The sequence below is a fragment of the Microtus oregoni genome, unplaced genomic scaffold (assembly GCF_018167655.1).
Source record: "Microtus oregoni isolate MIOR12 unplaced genomic scaffold, Mior012 000005F_ref0000423, whole genome shotgun sequence".
NCBI classification, from domain to species: Eukaryota; Metazoa; Chordata; class Mammalia; order Rodentia; family Cricetidae; genus Microtus; species Microtus oregoni.
The window spans coordinates 41,315,362-41,332,669 of record NW_024543064.1 but is presented as its reverse complement, the minus strand read 5'-3'; the positions used below and the strand labels follow the sequence as shown (position 1 = coordinate 41,332,669).

Sequence of the window (17,308 nt, the reverse complement as noted above, 5' to 3'; positions counted from 1 at the left end):
TCTGTTTTTAAAAACCGTGTTCCTCTGCAGAGACCGTAAAAGGAGGTAGAGTTGGGGAAGACACCATGACATTTCAAAAGCATTTACGTCTACTCCTTAAGCTCTCCCTGCTTAAAATCATGACAGCAGTGGGGAGCCCGAGGCTGGAGGATCCCAGGTTTGAGGCTGTGCTGGGGCACGTAGTGAGACTAGAGAAAGGTAGCCTGCCTCAGACCATCTCGCTTGACTCCTAAGGTCAAGGGCAAGAAAGCCAGGCCAGGGAGATTTGCCTCAGCACTAGCAAACCCGGAACCCAGGTATCCCAAGCTCCCCAGCCAGGCTCATGCCGACAAGCCTTCTGTGAGAATTAAACAGAGAAGCCTTCCACAAGATTTGTAATGCTCACTTTATTCAATGCTCAACTGTCCTCAGAGAACGAGCTACAAATTTATGCTCTGAGAACCGCTTAAGTGCCTATGAGTTCCCTACCATGAAAACATCCAACGCTAAAACCTAAATTTTTCAGTGAGAAAGAATGCCTATTGTTGCTTAAGCTTCACAGAGACGTGAAGTGGCCCAGTTGTCAGGATGTTCACTAGCTGGATAAAGACAAGGGGCGCTGGCTGAGCAAAGGTCCGGGATGCTGCAGAACCTGCTGTCAACATCCCAGTCCCTGACACCCGCCGTGCATGTCTGTGGTACCCAGCCCCGGGGATCAGGCAAAGTGGGCAGAAGGCTGAAATGGATGGTGCCTTCTGCCCTGCGTGAGGCCTGGGGAAATCAGAGGCCACCTGTAGAGGTGAATTTCATAAGTGGCATGGCCCAGGATGGTTAAATTCATTCCTAAACTTGTGTTTCACCAGCCCCCACTCTTCAAAGGTCCTGCTCCACCCGGACACTCTCTCCCCTCGTACACCACTTCAACATCCACACAGGAGCCAGAGAACCTTGGAAACCGCACGCATCCTCCCACCTTGGAATCAGAATTAGCTGCTGCCATTTTACACCTATCCATACCCTTCCTCGCTATATAACACGAACGCAAGTGAAAAAAAAATAATCGCTGCCATACATGCCCCTCCCCGCCCAAGTGGCCCTTGAGGTGGCCTGTGGTTTAGCTGGACTGCTCCTAGGAAGAGTGCTCCTGGGAGGAGTGCTGGCTGGACTGGCTGGGCACGTCTGCCTCTGCGTCCTGGTTATCTGGAAAGGACAAGGAAAGCGGGGAGTTTAGAATGAAGCTGAGTCACCAGTTGCCAGATGCAGATTTTCTACAAGGCCCCTGAGGACAGTGGCTCTATCCTTTGCTGTCTGTCGTATAGACTGACTGCTAGCCTTGGCCACACGAACAGCCTTGAGTCCTCCATCCAGCCTGGCTCCTCATTGCTGCTGAATCCCAGCTACGAACCTCCACTTGCCCTTCTATGACGAGACAATGGGCAAGCAGCAGGGGGGCGACGAGTTTCATGAGCGCCTCGCTGCCTGCCTTCTGCCTGTGGTTTACCCTCATAAGAGTCTCACGAGGCAGAGGCCACTACCTGTCCTCTTTGGCAGGTGCTGGACCTGAAGAGCCACAGAAGAGTTTGTCTAAGGTCCCATAAACAGTACACGCCAGAACAAAGTGGATGCTCAGGCCACCAGCCAGCGAGCTTCGAGCCATCCTATACCAGCCACAAGGCAAGTGTGCCATGGGCCTCAGCTTCCTTTTCAGTAAAACTGCATAGCACCAGGCTCACCCAGCTCATTGGACAGTTTTGATATTTATATTAAAGAGCTCTTTGAATCTGGCAACTTTTTTCCCAAAGCACAGGAGGCCTCATTCCTCCTGTGTGAGGAATAGGATCCCAAAACCCAACAAAAGATTCAGAGACCACCCCTGCATCCTTTCATTTCAGAAAGGAACGAAGCCTTAGAGAGTTTGAAGCTGGGCTGGAGAGGTGGCTCAGGGGTTAAGAGCGTTTGCTGCTCTCGGGGAGGATCTGAGTTCAGTGCCCAGCATGCGACTCCAGCTCCAGGGGACCTGACGCCCTCTGCTGGCCACTACAGGCATCTGCACACATGCCGCAAACACATTCATACACACAAATTTAAAAAAATCTAAAAAGAAAATAAAAAGAAGCATTAAAGCCAACCCCCCCCCCCCAACAAAAACAAAGCCAGAAACAAAATAAAGTGCGTTGGTGAGAGGACTCAGGAGCAGGGGCTCGGAGTTGTCCCCGGACCTTCATGTCCACCTGCAGTCACAAATTCACAAGAAATAAGCTTTTAAAGCTGAATTTTTAAATGGAAGAAAAACTATGCAGGGCTGGGGAGATGGCTCAGTCGCTGAAGTGCCTGCCTCCCAGCAAGAGAACTCGAGCCTGCTCCCTGGAAGCCCTGAGAAGCACATGGCCAGGAATCTCCCAGCTCCCTGCAGCCGCTCTAACCTCATTGCTGAGCTCCAGGACAGTGACAATGAGACACCCCGTCTCAAAGGAGATGGACTGTTCCTGAAGGTAGTGGCCAAGGTTCTTTTCTGCTCATGTATGTGGATGCTCACCCCCCCCCCATATACAAACATACAGGTTCATGTGCAAAAAAAAAATATCAATTTTCTAAAAAAAAATTAAAAAGAAATTAAAAAGTACTCCTAAATCCCGAAGGCCTGCTGACCCTGAGGGTGGGCAGTGCTATGGGGGGTTCTGTGCCTGAGGTTCTGTGCTCAGGTCTCCCAGGCAGCAATGGCAGACTCTCTAGCTCCCATTGTCCCACTGGGGGATGACAGCAGTGGTGTCTCCAGAGTGGCTCCTGCTATGGCTGTCAGTCCCTCCTTGATCAAAAGTCTGGAGGCCTCTGATCTACTGAGCACATCGGGAGCACACTTCTTCCACACCTCACCTCACTGTTGAGGGGAAAGAGTTAGTCCTACCTGATGTGGGATTCCCCTCTGTGTGCTGTGATTACCACTGATTAATAAAGAACTTCTTTGAGCCTATTACCATAGGGCAGAACAGAACTAGGCGGGGAAAGCTAGGCTGTGTGCTGTGAGAAAGAAGGCAGAGTCAGAGAGAAGTCATGGAGCCTCTGCCAGAAACAGACATGCCAAAACTTTGCCAGTAAGCCATAGCCATATGGCAATACACAGATTGATGGAGATGGGTTAGTTTAGGATATAAGAGGTAGCCAGAAATACACTTAAGCTACTGACCAAACAGTATTGCAAATAATATCATTTCTGTGTGGTTATTTCGGGTCTGAGCAGCCAGGAACAAACAAGCCACCTCCATACAACACCTACACATGAGGTCAGACGGAAGCCCCTTCTAATCACTCAAACCTCCCTGTGTGCATGCTTGCAGACTACCAGAGGGCTATGGGAAAGAGCTCAGCTCAAGACCTCTGTTCTCTACCCCCACTTCAGGCGACCTCTTCTCCACAATGTCTTCCCAGCTCATCTGGAGGCAGGAATATTGGTCTCTTACTGGTATTCTCCTTGTCTGTGTCATACAGGATGGTCAGTGAGAAGGACGGTGGAGAAGGCGGCGGCGGTGGCGGCGGCAGGAAGTGGAGAGCAGAGAGGTAGTTACGTGGGAGGATCAGGGGCTGCTCTGGCTGCGATGGTGCAGGTGGGAGCGGCGGTGGCGGCGGTGAGCAGTAGGTTGGCTGGAGGTCTCGGGCTGGTTCCGACACCTGCATGGACACACAGGAGGGGCAGAGAGGGAGGCAGTGAGCCAGGCCGGCTGGGCAGCACATCTTTTGTTTCTCTAATGCAGGCAAGCAGGAATGCGGCCACATCTTAGCTGTGCCTGGGGGCTTTCCCTAAGGGATTTTGGAGAGCATAACTCCCCAGGGTGCAGGACTTGCTCCCTAGGCTTGTCCAACTCCAGTGGCTAGGATCACTTGGGAAGAGGGGGCATGGCTGCAGTGTGCAGGCAAGGGCAAAGGAATGTCCCTGGGATGTGTCAAGGGTGACAGCACATGAGTGGAAATAACCTACTGGTTCTTAGGTTTGACCCAGACGTGACAAGGGTGGGAAGAGAATTGTCAGCACTCTAATTCCAATCTCTCTGCCAAGCCTCCCTTTGGAACACAGCTTCTGCCTGGGGCCAGTGGAACAGCTCAGCCCCAAATACAGACTGGAATAGCACACTTAACAAAAGTGTCCAGTCAGAACCCTGCCCTGGATGCCAAGTTGAGGCTTCCTTGTGAGCAGACGGTGTTCTCTAGGCTCCCCTTGGTCACTCGCAGCCTCTCTTTGTCTGTAAGCTGGTGGGCACCTGCTCTCCTGGATTGTAACAGGGGGCAAAGGGAGCACCCACACCTTTCAGGCTGGGCAGTAAATGTGCCATCAGAGTCAAGAGCCAGGTTTTTCTCTACCTCTGGGACACACTTGGGATAGTAGAAAATACCTGGGCTTGAAGCTGGGCATCTCTGAGGCCATACCGACCAGCTAAGGGTCCTGAATCCCCAAGTCTCATTCACAAGATCTGTGGCACTGATGCTCAGCAGAACAAAGGTCTTTCTAGCAGCTGGACCGCGTGAGCTAAAGTTCATGGTTACCCCTGGGATCCCAGTGCCTTTTGGCCTCCAGCTCTGAGAAGCAGACACCACAGCCCCCAGCCTCGTGGTGCAGGTCCACCTGTGTGAGCCCTCCCTTATGACAACTGGCTCTCTGGAACTGAGGACCAGTGAAAGTGGCGAGGGCACCTGGGATAAGGGTGAACTTGGAAAGGATTTGGGCTCCGATTTACCAAGCTGCCTCCGTGGTAGGGGCTACAGGAGACATGACGGAAGCTTCTATGCTGCGGGATCCCCACAGCTGAGGATGCATCCTGGCCATCCAGCGGGAAGGGCTGGTAGGATGGCATGGGGACACAGGCAGGGCACTGGTTGAAAGGCTCTCTCTCAGGATACCCGGTTCCCACCACGTGATCAGGGCTGAATCTCAGAGGATGCCCTAAGAAGACAAAGAGAGACATGTTAACACAAATCCGAGGAACCAAGCAGTGCATTGCTGTCTCCAGGGTAATCGCAAGATGGGCGTCACCAACTAAAGGCATCTCGCGTTACCCACCACACTGGCCTTCATTATACCTTTATACATGTGTATATGACGTATTTGGGTCATGCTCATCCCCACGTCCTCTCATTCCCTGTCATTCTCATGGATCCTTTTGCCATCTGTCCCCTTTCTACTTCAATGTCTCTTTACTGCGTGCAAACCAGTAAGATTAACTAGGGTGACTTACAGGAGCATGGGAGGCCACACCACTGAATTAAAAAGTGTCTCTCCCTTGCTGAGCAATGAGCACTTGCCCAGAGATCCTCAGAAGAGCAGGGTGAGAGGTTCGCATGAACCTCATCTTGTAAAGTAGGCTGCCTTACATTAGTGAGAACTAAGCCAAGTGATGCCCTCCGTGCCCACCTCTTCCCCAGGCTCGCGGTTCCAGCTCCTCTTCACGATATCCCCTGGGATCTGGTGGAGGTGACAGAGGGGTCCCATCTAGAACTGAGCCCTCAGCCGTCACCTGTGCTCGGCACGTTGAGTCTACAGTATCTGCCACCCAGCACTAACAGTGACACTCATCTTCCAGAGGAGATCCGGACACCTGTGCTGGGAGGAGCAGTGGAATCCTCCATTCTCTCCTTGGTTTGACATTGTGGGGGGGGAGGGGCATCTGGCTTTGGTCTGGCTTTGGCAGTGGTCCCGGTGTCCCACAGTGCTACTGCACCACTGGGCCGGCCCGAGTCATTGTGTGGTGGTTCCCACTCATCACTGGACTCTGCTTCAATTTCTGCTCCTGTAGTACGGGTGTGAACAGCACACCCCAGGAGCTCCCACCGCGGACACTGCCTCTCTCCTATTCGTTTTTTTCCCAAAAGATTTATTTATTCAGTATATAGTGCTCTGTCTGCATTTATGCCTGCACGCCAGAAGAGGGCACCAGATCTCAGTAGGCCTGCACGCCAGAAGAGGGCACCAGATCTCAGTAGGCCTGCATGCCAGAAGAGGGCACCAGATCTCAGTATGCCTGCATGCCAGAAGAGGGCACCAGATCTCAGTAGGCCTGCATGCCAGAAGAGGGCACCAGATTTCAGTATGCCTGTACACCAGAAGAGGGCACCAGATCTCAGTATGCCTGCACGCCAGAAGAGGGCACCAGATCTCAGTAGGCCTGCATGCCAGAAGAGGGCACCAGATTTCAGTATGCCTGTACACCAGAAGAGGGCACCAGATCTCAGTATGCCTGTACACCAGAAGAGGGCACCAGATCTCATTACAGACGGTTGAGCCACCATGTGGTTGCTGGGAATTGAATTCAGGACCTCAGGAAGAGCAGCCAGTGCTCTTAACCTCTGAGCCATCTCTCCAGCCCTCTCCTATTCCTTTTTAACCCCACTGTCCTTGACTACTCTTCCACACTCCTATCACCCATCTACAGACCTTGGTTGGATCCAGCTGACCCACCAGCTACTAGAGCTCCCTACACTGACCAATAGGATCCTTCAGAGAGCATTATCCTTTCCCCAGGACAGGATTTCAGGAGGCAAGGAAGGGGTCCTAGTCAGCATGCCAGATACCCAGGGCAGTTTAAAGAAGGGGTGGCTGGTTTCGACTCACAGTCCGGGGCTGTTGGCACCACCATCTGTGACTCCCCATGAGGCAGGACATCCTGGTACGAGGCTGTGGTGAAGCCACTGCTGCCCAGCTCACTTCACCCAGGAAGCATCAAGAAGGAGAAGGACCGCTAACATTCTTTCTCTTGACCATCTCTCACCCTATCAGAGACCTAGGCTATGAGATGCTGGCACCCACATTCAGGACCCACCTCTGCCACTTGGTAAAGCCTCTCTGGAAATGCCTCCCAGATGCACCCAGAGGTGCTCCTCCCCCATCCCCGGGGCCAGCAAGAGGGCTCAGCAGGTAAAGTCACCTGCCACCAACCCTGACAACCTGAGCTCCATCCCAGTTCATCAAAGCTGCCTCTGACTTCTCCACACGTGCTGGGATTAGCCACAAGGGCCTGCCTTCTCCCCACCTCTTCGGACCGCTTGTGTTCAGCACACTTTAAATTTCCGTTTGTTGAGAGGCGGAACAAAGGTATGCTCTTGTAGGATTGCTGCTTTGGGCCTCTCCTTCCTCATCAAACAGCTAGTTCCCGGGGAGACAGATTTCTTACAAAGTCCCAGAAAGAGGAAATGATAGCAGAACATTGGTGTCCATTTCTGAGAATCTGGCACTGAAGGAAGAACGGTGTCCACGGGTTACACCCGAGCAACCGGTTGACTCGCACTTTGAGCCCTTTCTACTGTCATACAGGAAGTGCCAAAACCACACCTGCATCCTAAAGGACCATTTCCCAAGCGCTTCAAAAGCTCCATTACTTGAAACTTTAGGAGCTGGAGAGACTACAGCTCAGCCGTTAAGAGCATTGGCTGCTCTTCCAGAGGACCAGGGCTCGATTCCCGGGCAGCTTACAACTATTTGTAATTCTAGGGGATCCGACACCCTCACACAGGCATACATGCGGGCAAAACACCAATGCATTACAAATAAATTATTTTTAAAAAGAAGAAAAAAATCGTACTTTAACTGTGAAAGCAACATGGCAAAGAAAGGTGAGGAAAAAAAGCCGCAACCTCTTTTCTTTTTTTTTCTTTCTTTTTTTTTTTTTTTTGGATTTTCGAGACAGGGTTTCTCCGTAGCTTTTGGTTCCTGTCCTGGAACTAGCTCTTGTAGACCAGGCTGGCCTCGAATTCACAGAGATCTGCCTGCCTCTACCTCCCGAGTGCTGGGATTAAAGGCGTGCGCCACCACCGTCCGGCTAAGCCACAACCTCTTAAGGTCCAACCTTTCCCTCTTGCCATTTGCAAAAAATGCTTAATGCTCAAGCATATCTGGTGAAACAGAAAAAGTGGGTGCAGGTGCATTAGGTTAGGAGAAACTTTGAGGCTCCGCCAGGCGAGAGGAGGGGCGCAAGCGCAGTCCAGAAACAAGTACAAAAAGAGTCTACAGTAGGAGAAAATGGCAGGCGGGCGGGGGTGGGGGGGGGACACGCACGCAGGTGCAAGAGGGCTAGGCTTGGGAGGGGGAGGGGATGACATGCAAGCGCGGGAGGCCCTGTCTTCCCCAGAGGGGACAGAGAAAGGCGCCACAGCCTACGCTGCCCAGCTGCCATCTTTACTTGTAAAAGCACAAAGGGCAGAAAACTGCATCTCGACATAACCACCGTCTACTCTTTCCCACCAGCCTTTCCCCGTTGCCATCAGAAGCCACCCACCCAGATCCTTGTCCTCAAAGCGGGCTTACCTGGGGAAGGCGCCCTCCCCACCCCGGCATCAGTCTGGGACGCCAGCTTAGACCCAGAGGCTGCAGACCTGAAGCAGGCCCGAGGAACCGTCGGCTGCACGAGGCCAGGCTTACCGTAGTCGGTGAACGGCAGTCGGGGCACGGGCCGCAGTGGCAGGCGCTGCTCGGGGCCATAGGGCTCGGGCCTGGGCACCTGCGGGCTGCCCTGGGGCAGACACGCCGAGGGACGATCGTGCGGTCCCCCGGGAACCCCCAGGCCAGACTGGAAGGTGCTGGGGCCCGGGCGGCCGCCTGGGACCCGCTGGAAGGCGCTCAGACCCGGGCTGCGGACCGGCGGAGGCCTCTCAAGGAAGCAGGTGACCACGGGGCCTGGCCGGGAGCCTCCCGGAGCCACCCTGGGCAGTGGGCAAATGCTCGAGCTCGAGGAGGCGGCCGCCGTGGCCGCCGCCACCGGAGCCCCGGGAGGCAGCTGGGCCCCCTGGGTGCCCGTGGTCACCTCCTGCTCCTCGGCAGCTTGGGTCTTGAGCACCTTGTGGGCAGCCATGATCTTCTGGCGCTCGGTGATCAGGTAGCACTTATCGCAGATGCACTGCTTCCAGCGACACTTGCCCGCATGGCCCTTGACTGGCACCAGATAGCCATGGTTCCGGCACCGTGAGCACTTGGGGGTACGAAACATCTTGTCGTCCAGCCTGGCGAACTCAGCTTCCAAACACGGCCACCACCTCCGAAAGCTGCAGAGCGAGTGAAGCGGCAGTGAGCAGTGTCCCACAAGTCCCTGGTGCTGGGGACATTGGATACACTTGTAACAAAACAGCTCGCAGAGTGTCCCCGGAACTGCAATAGGACTCTTGCATTTTCCCCTCTTTTGGAGGGGTGCAAAAGTCCAATATTTCTGTGTATTTATGTATTTATCGGGTAGTGGGGTACTGAATAAATTAAAAATGGAATACTTACTGCATGTATGTCGTGTGCGTTATTTGAAGTCTTTGGCGCTTGAATTTTCAAACTTTCTGTTCCCGCCAAAATGTAACTGGACAATAGTTTGATTTTTTTTTTTTGAAAAAAGGCGGACTACTCAACGGTCCAGGCTTTTAAAACTCGCGAGAAACAGAGCTGTTATAGTGAACCCATTCCACATGAAATTCCAGGGGACGCTAGGTTTCTCTCCCTGAAGTGTCTGCTTCGGCTCTCGTCTCCTCTGCAGAAAAAGGAGCAGTCATGCTTTCAGAATATTCTTTTGAACTTAGTGCAGTGTGGTGGTTGCTTACAGGCATGGCCTTACAGAAATTCTGATGTTTTGAGTCCTGTTCATATGAAGCACCCGTATCTGAAATATGTGCGAAATAATGTTCTAGAATAGCGGGGCGTGGTGACGCAGCCTCACGACTTTAATTCCAGCACCCTGGAGGCAGAGGCAGGCAGATCTCTTTGAGTTCCTGGATAGCCATGGCTGTTACACAGAGAAATGCTGTCTTTGAAAAAAAAAAAGCAAAAAAAGGTCTAAAGTAAAAGAAACAAGATATTCTGGCGCTAGTTTGAATTTAGTGTGTGCCTGTGTACACGTATGTGTTTCCTGTTTCACATGGTACATACTTCTTTCGGAAAAAAATAAATAAACATCTTCAAGAACCTTCCTGAGATATCTGCTGATCTAGGGTGGTGCACACAGCAAGGTGTGCTCAGACCTAGCGAGGGGTGACTGGCACCTCCCAGATGGCATCTACACCCAGAAAATACAGATATTATGAGGAGCCGCAGATTGACAGTTTGCTGGGCTTGTGACAAAGAATGGACTCCAGTCCATTCAGTCTCAGCAAAGGGAAGTGCCAAACTTTTCAGAATAATCCCACCCAAAAGACAAAAACAGCAGCGTGCGCATGCATACACGCACGCGCACGCACACATATACACACACAATATTTCCATTTTAAAATCTTTAATAACCCAAACCCACACAAGCTGTCATTTAAAAAACAAAACAAACAAAAAGAACTTAGGGGTTTTTGTTTGTTTGCTTGAGAAAGCGTCTCGCTATATAGCTCTGGCTGTCCAGGAACTCACTATGTAGACCAGGTTGGTCTTGAACTCACATAGATCTGAAGACTCCGTCGACAGGACGCTGGGATTAAAGGCACCTGCCGTTACACCCTGGCTTTGGCTTTATTTATATTTTTTTAAAGAAATATCTATGGTGTCTTTCAAAAGGTTTTCAAAACCTAAAGACAGGCAGTGCTTTAAATGGTAATCAGGCCAACTCAGAGAGTCAGAAGCAGACTGACTGTGTTGACAAGATCAAAGATAAATGACCAAAACGTGGGAATATATGTCACTACACAGTGCAGATTTCCTAGAGCTTCCCCAAAGCCTTAAATTTTTTGAGCCATAATTTTTACTCCGTGTCCGAAGCATTGACTATAGGAAGTATCCCAACTGCGGTCCCGCAGTGGCCATCCTGACTCCGGCTGCTGTAGTCTGGAACCTCTGCACAAATCCCTCTGGGACTTGGGCAGCCTCTGCCCACTTGCCCTCTGGAGAACGCACCGCTGTGACCCTATGAACAAAAGCTCAGGCTCCTGGCAGAGGTCCCTTGGCCGTGGGATCGGTGGTTAGACAACTTGCCAGCGAGGGCGACTTCAATTTACTGCCGGTCTGCACACTTCCAGTGTTCCCCCCTCCCCCCAGTTACAGCGCGCTCAGCGTCGCCCACGTTCTGGAAGGTGCAAATACCAAAGCTGCAAGATAACTGTCTTTTTTTTACAACCACCACTTCAAAGACCTGTTGGCTTTAGAATATCTACCCCAGAGACCACCCACTGGTGTAGAAACTTAGCACGTCTCAGAAAAGGATGACTTTATCCAATGTGGTGGCCACGGCTGAGCCAGAGAATCTAACTAGACCCTGACCCAGGTAGAGAAAGACCTGGCACAAAGTGGCCAGAGCCTCCCGATGTGAAGTCTGGGCTGTTTTTACTTTAGGTTTGTTCATTTGGGTTTTTTGTTTGTTTGTTTGTTTTTTCCGAGACAGGGTTTCTCTGTATAGTCCTGATTCTTCTGGAACTTGCTCTGTAAACCAGGCTGGCCTCAAACTCATAGAGATCCGCCTGCTCTGCCTCCGAAGTGCTGGGACTAAAGGTGTGCGCCACCACCGCCGGGCGAGTCTGGACTGTTTTAACGCTCATGAATTCAGCTATCTCTGTAAAGCAATTCAGATCTTGGAAAGGCTGGCACAAACGCGAGAAATGGAAGCAGGGCTCCTGCACGCCTGGCAAAATTTCCAGCTATAGTCCCGTCTTTTCCTTTTCCTTTTTCTTCCTGTTTTCCCTGGCTCCCTCCTTCCTTCCTTCTTTCCTCGGGTAAACTCTAGAGAAATCACTCAGGCTGCCCTGGAGCTGGCTCAGTAGCCCAGCTAGGCCCTGAACTCCAATCCAGCTGACTTAAGCTCCACTGTAGTTTTGATTACAGCCAGGTCCAGCTACAAGCATCCATCAGAGACGCTAAATTATTCATAATTTGTTTTGGTAAAAATCTTGGGCACTCTTGCTGGGTGTCGTCTGGAGCTTTTGGTAGGATCATCTATCTCTATTTAAGGAGATATTTGTGCTTGCTAGTTAGCTAACTTCTATGTAATTTTCATTCCCCTGTTCTGAAATCTTTCTGGTAATGCAGACGGCCTAGATTTTCCTGAGTCTCAGATTGCAACACTATGTAGCATTTCTCCCCCCCCCCCCCCCCCCCCCCCCCCCCCCCCCCCCCCCCCCCCCCCCCGCCTGGGGGTAAAAAGTTGTTGCGGTTCTGTGCTCCTTGGACTCCAGAGAGCTGAATGGGGATTCAGAAAAATCTTTGCTCGTTCAGAAAAAAAAAAAAAAAAGCATTCTTCATCTTTGTAAGTCCACAAGAGCATGTTCCTTGGGTTATTAGTCACTCCAGGAATTTAGCAGGTAGTAGGCATCATTTAAAGAGTCTAGGTTTTAGCCGGGAGGAGGCAGCACACGCCTTTAATCCCAGCAGTTGGGAGGCAGCGGCAGGCGGATCTCTGAGTTCAAAGCCAACCTGGTCTGCAGCTTGAGTTCCAGGACAGCCAGAGCTACACAGAGAAACCCTGTCTCGAAAAGTCAAGGAAAAAAAAAAGGAGGAGTCATGGTCCAGATGCCTAGGTTTGTCTGCCCAGCCCTAACACTGTATTGATCTCAGATTTTTTTTTTTTTTTTTTTTTTTTGGAGCCTGTCCTGGAACTAACTCTTGTAGACTAGGCTGGCCTCGAACTCACAGAGATCCGCCTGCCTCTGCCTCCCAAGTGCTGGGATTAAAGGCGTGCGCCACCACCGCCCGGCTTTGATCTCAGATTTTAAACATATCCCTTAGACAAAGGGCAGCAACTCTTTCTTCCACACAATTTCAAACTGTCGAATTTTTTTTTCACTGATCTTGAGTGAAAAGGAAACCTAAAAAACCATCGCTTCAGGGACTCCGGTGTCAAGAACTGGAGAGGGCACTCTGAAGCTGGATGCCTGGGACCATGCATCCTTCACAGTGTAGAGGCACTAGTCCTGGGGGGGGGGCTCATCCTCACATACCAGACCAAAAAAAGAAAGGAAAAAAAAGCTTAGGGGAACACTCATGCTGGTGGCAGGCGTGATCCGTGGACTTCTTGTCCTAGGTTCAGTTGCTGGGGTAATTCAGATGCCTCCCACCCTAGCCAGACTATAGCAAGTTACAGCCTTCAGAGCTCTGTGTGATACTGGGCCCAGAGAGTCAGGTGGATTGTACTTTGAGGGAGATGACGTTATCTGTCTTCCTCATTCAAGTGATGGCAGCTGATGGAGGGGAGCTGCAAAGATGGGCCTCAGCTAATTCTGATTGGCGACACGGCTGAGCAGGCAGAATCCATTGAATACCAGCTGCAGGAGCTGCACAAGGCAGTTTGAGCTAGATGAGTGTTTGTTTGGACAACCCAGTGGGTGTGAATGGCGGTGACAAAGCCTGAAGCGCAGTTTTGTACTGGACTTGTGACGGTCAGCACAAAGACACAGTGGAAGCACTGTTTACAGAGCCAAACAGAGACCCAAACAAACAGAATGAGTGGGGAGATTTGGCTTTTCAGCCGATGCCCAGAGTGCTTGTCTAGGCATTGATGCTCCTGGCAAAAGGTGAGAGTAGACTTAAGAAATAGCAGGAGGAAGCTGGTCCCCACCATGGCCACTAATGCTGAATGTGCATGGCTTCTGGAAAGGGACAGGAAACAGGTTTGATTCTAATACTAGGCAATGCCTAGGGCTACTTTTTAAAAAATGTTTTTATTTATGTGTATGTGTACGTATGTACGTCTTTGTGTGTATGTGTTTGTGTGTGAATGTGTGCGTGTGTGTGGAAGACAGAGGTAGGGTAGGCATTGGGTATCTTCCTCGATCACTCACCACCTTATTTATTTTTTTTTTTTTTTGGTTTTTTGAGACAGGGTTTCTCTGTGGCTTTGGAGCCCGTCCTGAAACTAGCTCTGTAGACCAGGCTGGTCTCGAACTCACAGAGATCCGCCTGCCTCTGCCTCCCGAGTGCTGGGATTAAAGGCGTGCGCCACCATCGCCCGGCCTTCACCACCTTATTTTTTGAGACAGGGGCTTGTGCTGAACCTGGAGCTCACTAATTCAGCCAGACTCTCTGACCAACAAGCTCTGGGGGTCTTCCCATCTTTGTCTCCTGAGACTGGGATCAAGGCATGTGCCCTTGGATTTTTACATGGGTGCTGAGCATCCAAACTCAGGGCTCGTGCTTGCATGGCAAGCACTTTATTGACTGAATCACCTCCCCATCCCACCCCAGCAAGATTATCCTGATGGAGGAGATTTGGACCATTCCTTTTTGGAGTTGCTTTGGGACCTAACCTCTTTTGCTTTGTCTATTCCAAAACCTTGTTTCCCTGATGTGGGATGTCCTTCTGTATATGTGTTGCTTTATTGGCTGATGAATAAAGCTGTTTCAGCCGATAGCTTAGCAGAACAACGCCAGGCGGGAAATTGAACAGGGATATAGAGAAAAAGTAGGCGGAGTCAAGGAGATGCCATGTAGCTACCAAAGGAGAAAGATGCCCGAGGGAACCTTACCTTACCAGTAGGCCACTACCTCATGGTGATACACAGATGAATAGAAATGGGTTAGCTTAAGATATAAGAGCTAGCTAGAAAGACGCTTGAGCCATTGACCAAAGAGTGTTGTAATTAATATAGTTTCTGTGTGATTATTCAGGTCTGAGAAGCCAGGAAACAAAAGAGTGTGCCTGTCTATATTTCCTTCTACTAGAACACGGATAATATAATCTATGTGAGCATGGCAATGCCACACTGCCAGTGAACAGAACATGCAAATGAATAGCTCTCTTTCAGTTTGCCAAAAAGTGACAGGATAATTTTCTGTATAAAATAATTTGTGTGCACCAGAATAGACTGAGAAAAAAATTGTTTCTATTTATCATGTTATAGAATTATTTTTCCTGTTAAAAACATCAAACTTTTTCTTAAAGTTCTGCACCTCAAGGACTGGGATATTTTAAATAGACTTTTCAAGAGTGGAAACGCTTACTATAATAATAACCCAAAATATTTAACAGAAAATTGTTAGCTATCCTAACAAAAATAGAGATTTTAAGAGTCTTTTAAATATCATAATTTCAGTAGGGGTTTTCAAAAATTCTGGGGGAAAGGGCAGGGGTCAGTGGTACACCGGGTGCGTGTCTAGCACCTGTGAGGCTCCAGGCTCAGTTCCCACCACCAAAAAGAAAAATACATTTATGTATATGTGTGTATCGGTATATCGATAGATTTGTATTTTATTACATATATAATAATTTTATTTTATTGCATATGTATTAAAGTCCTTGTGTTGGGTGTAGTGGCAGATTATGAGGATTGCTGCAAGTTCAAGGCCAGCCTAATCTACATAGCAGTTTCCACGACAGCCCGAACTGCATGGAAAGACCTGACTCAAGCCCCACCACCACCAAAAAGAAAAAGCTGGGCATGATTGGAACATGCCTTCATTCCCAGCACTTGGAAGGCAGACCTCTGTGAGTTTGAGGACAGCCTGCTCTACAGAGTGAGTTCCAGTACAGCCAACGCTACACAGAGAAACCTTGTCATGAAAAACAAACAACAAAAATGTCTGAGCACAGGCTGCATTATTACACAGCTTAACAATACCATGGACTGCAAGGTTAAAGTCTGCATTATGAAATTTAAGTCTGACTGTCAGACGATGGTGACAATCAGGCCTAAACACCCGCGTTCACACCCGACCACCCAGGCATTCTTCGTGTTTTCATTAATAATTTAAAAGAAAATCCTATTCAAAGCAAGTTGTTTGAGTTAACATATTTTAGTCTTGTTAAATACAAAATGATTCTGTGTTCACTTCATAGACAGAAGGGCAAAATATACCCAAGGTGATAGGAATTTGCATAGTGCTTTGAAAATATCAATAAAGAACTGTATATCTTTTAAATCAGTGCTCACATGACACGATGCAGAAACCCTGGGGTTATAGAATAAACAGATCTCAGAAGTTTACTCCCACACACAAGTTTCAATTTGCGTAGGTAAATTTCAACGGTGATTTATTTATTCTCTTCTTGGAAATTCAGGCAAACTGATGGCTTTGTGTTTCTATGTTGAGAGCAGATTGGATCTCGGCCTTTTTAAAAGAGATATAGCACATTTCTTTAACTTGTTATTTAAAGAGACACCAACACGATATAAAAGAGGGAAACAGCGGGCGGTAGTGGTGGTGGTGCATGCCTTTAATCCCAGCACTCAGGAGGCAGAGGTAGGTGGATCTCTGTGAGTTCGAAGCTAGTCTGATCTACAGAGTGAGTTCTAGGATAGCCAGGGCTGTTACACAAAGAAACCCTGTCTCAAAAAACAAAAACAAAACAAACAAACAAACAAAAACAAGAAGAAGGAGGAGGAGGAGGAGGAGGAGGAGGAGGAGGAGGAGGAGGAAATGGAAATTGGCTGTCAAAAGGGATGGGTTGGGGGTTGGTAGCTACAAGGTGGGTCACTCTTCTCCCTATATTTAGACAGCATTTTTTCTTCTACTCTGATAGTTTCGTCTGTTTGTGAAAGTTTTAACTAGCATATATTCATTGTACGGAATGATGATGGTTTGTATTACAGCCTCATGCATGCACGTTGTACATGTAGTTCATTGTACGGAATGATGGGTTGTATTACAGCCTCATGCATGCACGTTGTACATGTAGCGCACATTCAGCTGCATTGCTGTCTCTTGTCTCACCCACCCCATCCCTTTGCTCCGTTCACAAACTCCTTCTCATACTTTCATACATACGTATTTTTAAGATAACTTTTGTTTTCTGAGGTTAGCATTTCTGCTCTTCCCTCCAAGTCCTTTGTATACCCCACAGCCTTGCTCTCTTTCAAATTCATGGCCTTATTTTTGTTTTGGTTTGTTTTCTTGGTTTTGTTTTTTTGTTTTTGTTTTTTTTTTTTACGATTTTTTTAGAGTTTTTAATAGTCGAACACAGAGGTCTGCTTCATTTCAGTTCCTTTACTGCCAAGCCAGGGGGCAGGGACTGTTTCAGTTTCTCGGCTTTCTCCTTGTCTGTGATGACCAGGGTGTAAAGGTACCTGCTGCAGCGAACCTTGAACTTCACATTATCCTTGTTCTTCTTGATCTTGACAGATTTGGCATCCTTCCGCCGGGCCGTCAGCAGGAAGTCCTTGATTTCCTCAATTTTCCGAGGCATGGCGACGGGCGCTCGGCGCTGGAGACCGTACAGCGGCCAGAACCGAAGGGAACGGAAAAAGAGCTGTTTTCTTGGTTTTGTTGTTGTTTTGTATTTTGCTTTTTTCGAGACGGCGTTTCTCTGCGTAGCCCTGGCTGTCCTGGAACTCACTCTGTAGACAGTGCCTCCCAAGTGCTGAGATTAAAGGTGTAAAGTGGTGACTCCTTTAATGGCCTGTCTTTAATTGTTGGTGTGTGTGTGTGTGTGTGTGTGGTGTTTACTTGGTCACTTGGTATTGGCTAACC

At 49.4% G+C, this 17,308-nt stretch overlaps 2 protein-coding genes across 2 annotated transcripts; both read right to left on the bottom strand.

The window, feature by feature from the left end:
- Nucleotides 1-374: 374 nt before the first annotated feature.
- Dmrtb1 (DMRT like family B with proline rich C-terminal 1) lies at nt 375-8,951 on the bottom strand. The gene is made up of 4 exons (XM_041653039.1): nt 8,381-8,951; nt 4,707-4,912; nt 3,438-3,645; nt 375-1,179 (listed from the first exon to the last, which is right to left on the bottom strand). The coding sequence occupies exons 1-4, from the start codon at nt 8,943-8,945 to the stop codon at nt 1,109-1,111; spliced, it is 1,050 nt and encodes a 349-aa protein (XP_041508973.1). The 5' UTR covers nt 8,946-8,951; the 3' UTR covers nt 375-1,108.
- Nucleotides 8,952-16,772: 7,821 nt separating this feature from the next.
- Nucleotides 16,773-17,082, bottom strand: LOC121448721 (60S ribosomal protein L38). Its single transcript, XM_041652899.1, has one exon. The coding sequence runs from the start codon at nt 17,022-17,024 to the stop codon at nt 16,812-16,814; it is 213 nt and encodes a 70-aa protein (XP_041508833.1). The 5' UTR covers nt 17,025-17,082; the 3' UTR covers nt 16,773-16,811.
- Nucleotides 17,083-17,308: the final 226 nt, after the last annotated feature.

Coding starts and splice junctions, on each gene's coding strand:
- Dmrtb1 (XM_041653039.1), bottom strand. CDS start 8,945: ATGTTTCGTACCCCCAAGTGCTCACGGTGCCGGAACCATGGCTATCTG. Junction 4,913..8,380: donor ACTGCCGTTCACCGACTACG/GTAAGCCTGGCC, acceptor TTGTCTTCTTAG/GGCATCCTCTGAGATTCAGC. Junction 3,646..4,706: donor CCTACCACGGAGGCAGCTTG/GTAAATCGGAGC, acceptor GTGTCCATGCAG/GTGTCGGAACCAGCCCGAGA.
- LOC121448721 (XM_041652899.1), bottom strand. CDS start 17,024: ATGCCTCGGAAAATTGAGGAAATCAAGGACTTCCTGCTGACGGCCCGG.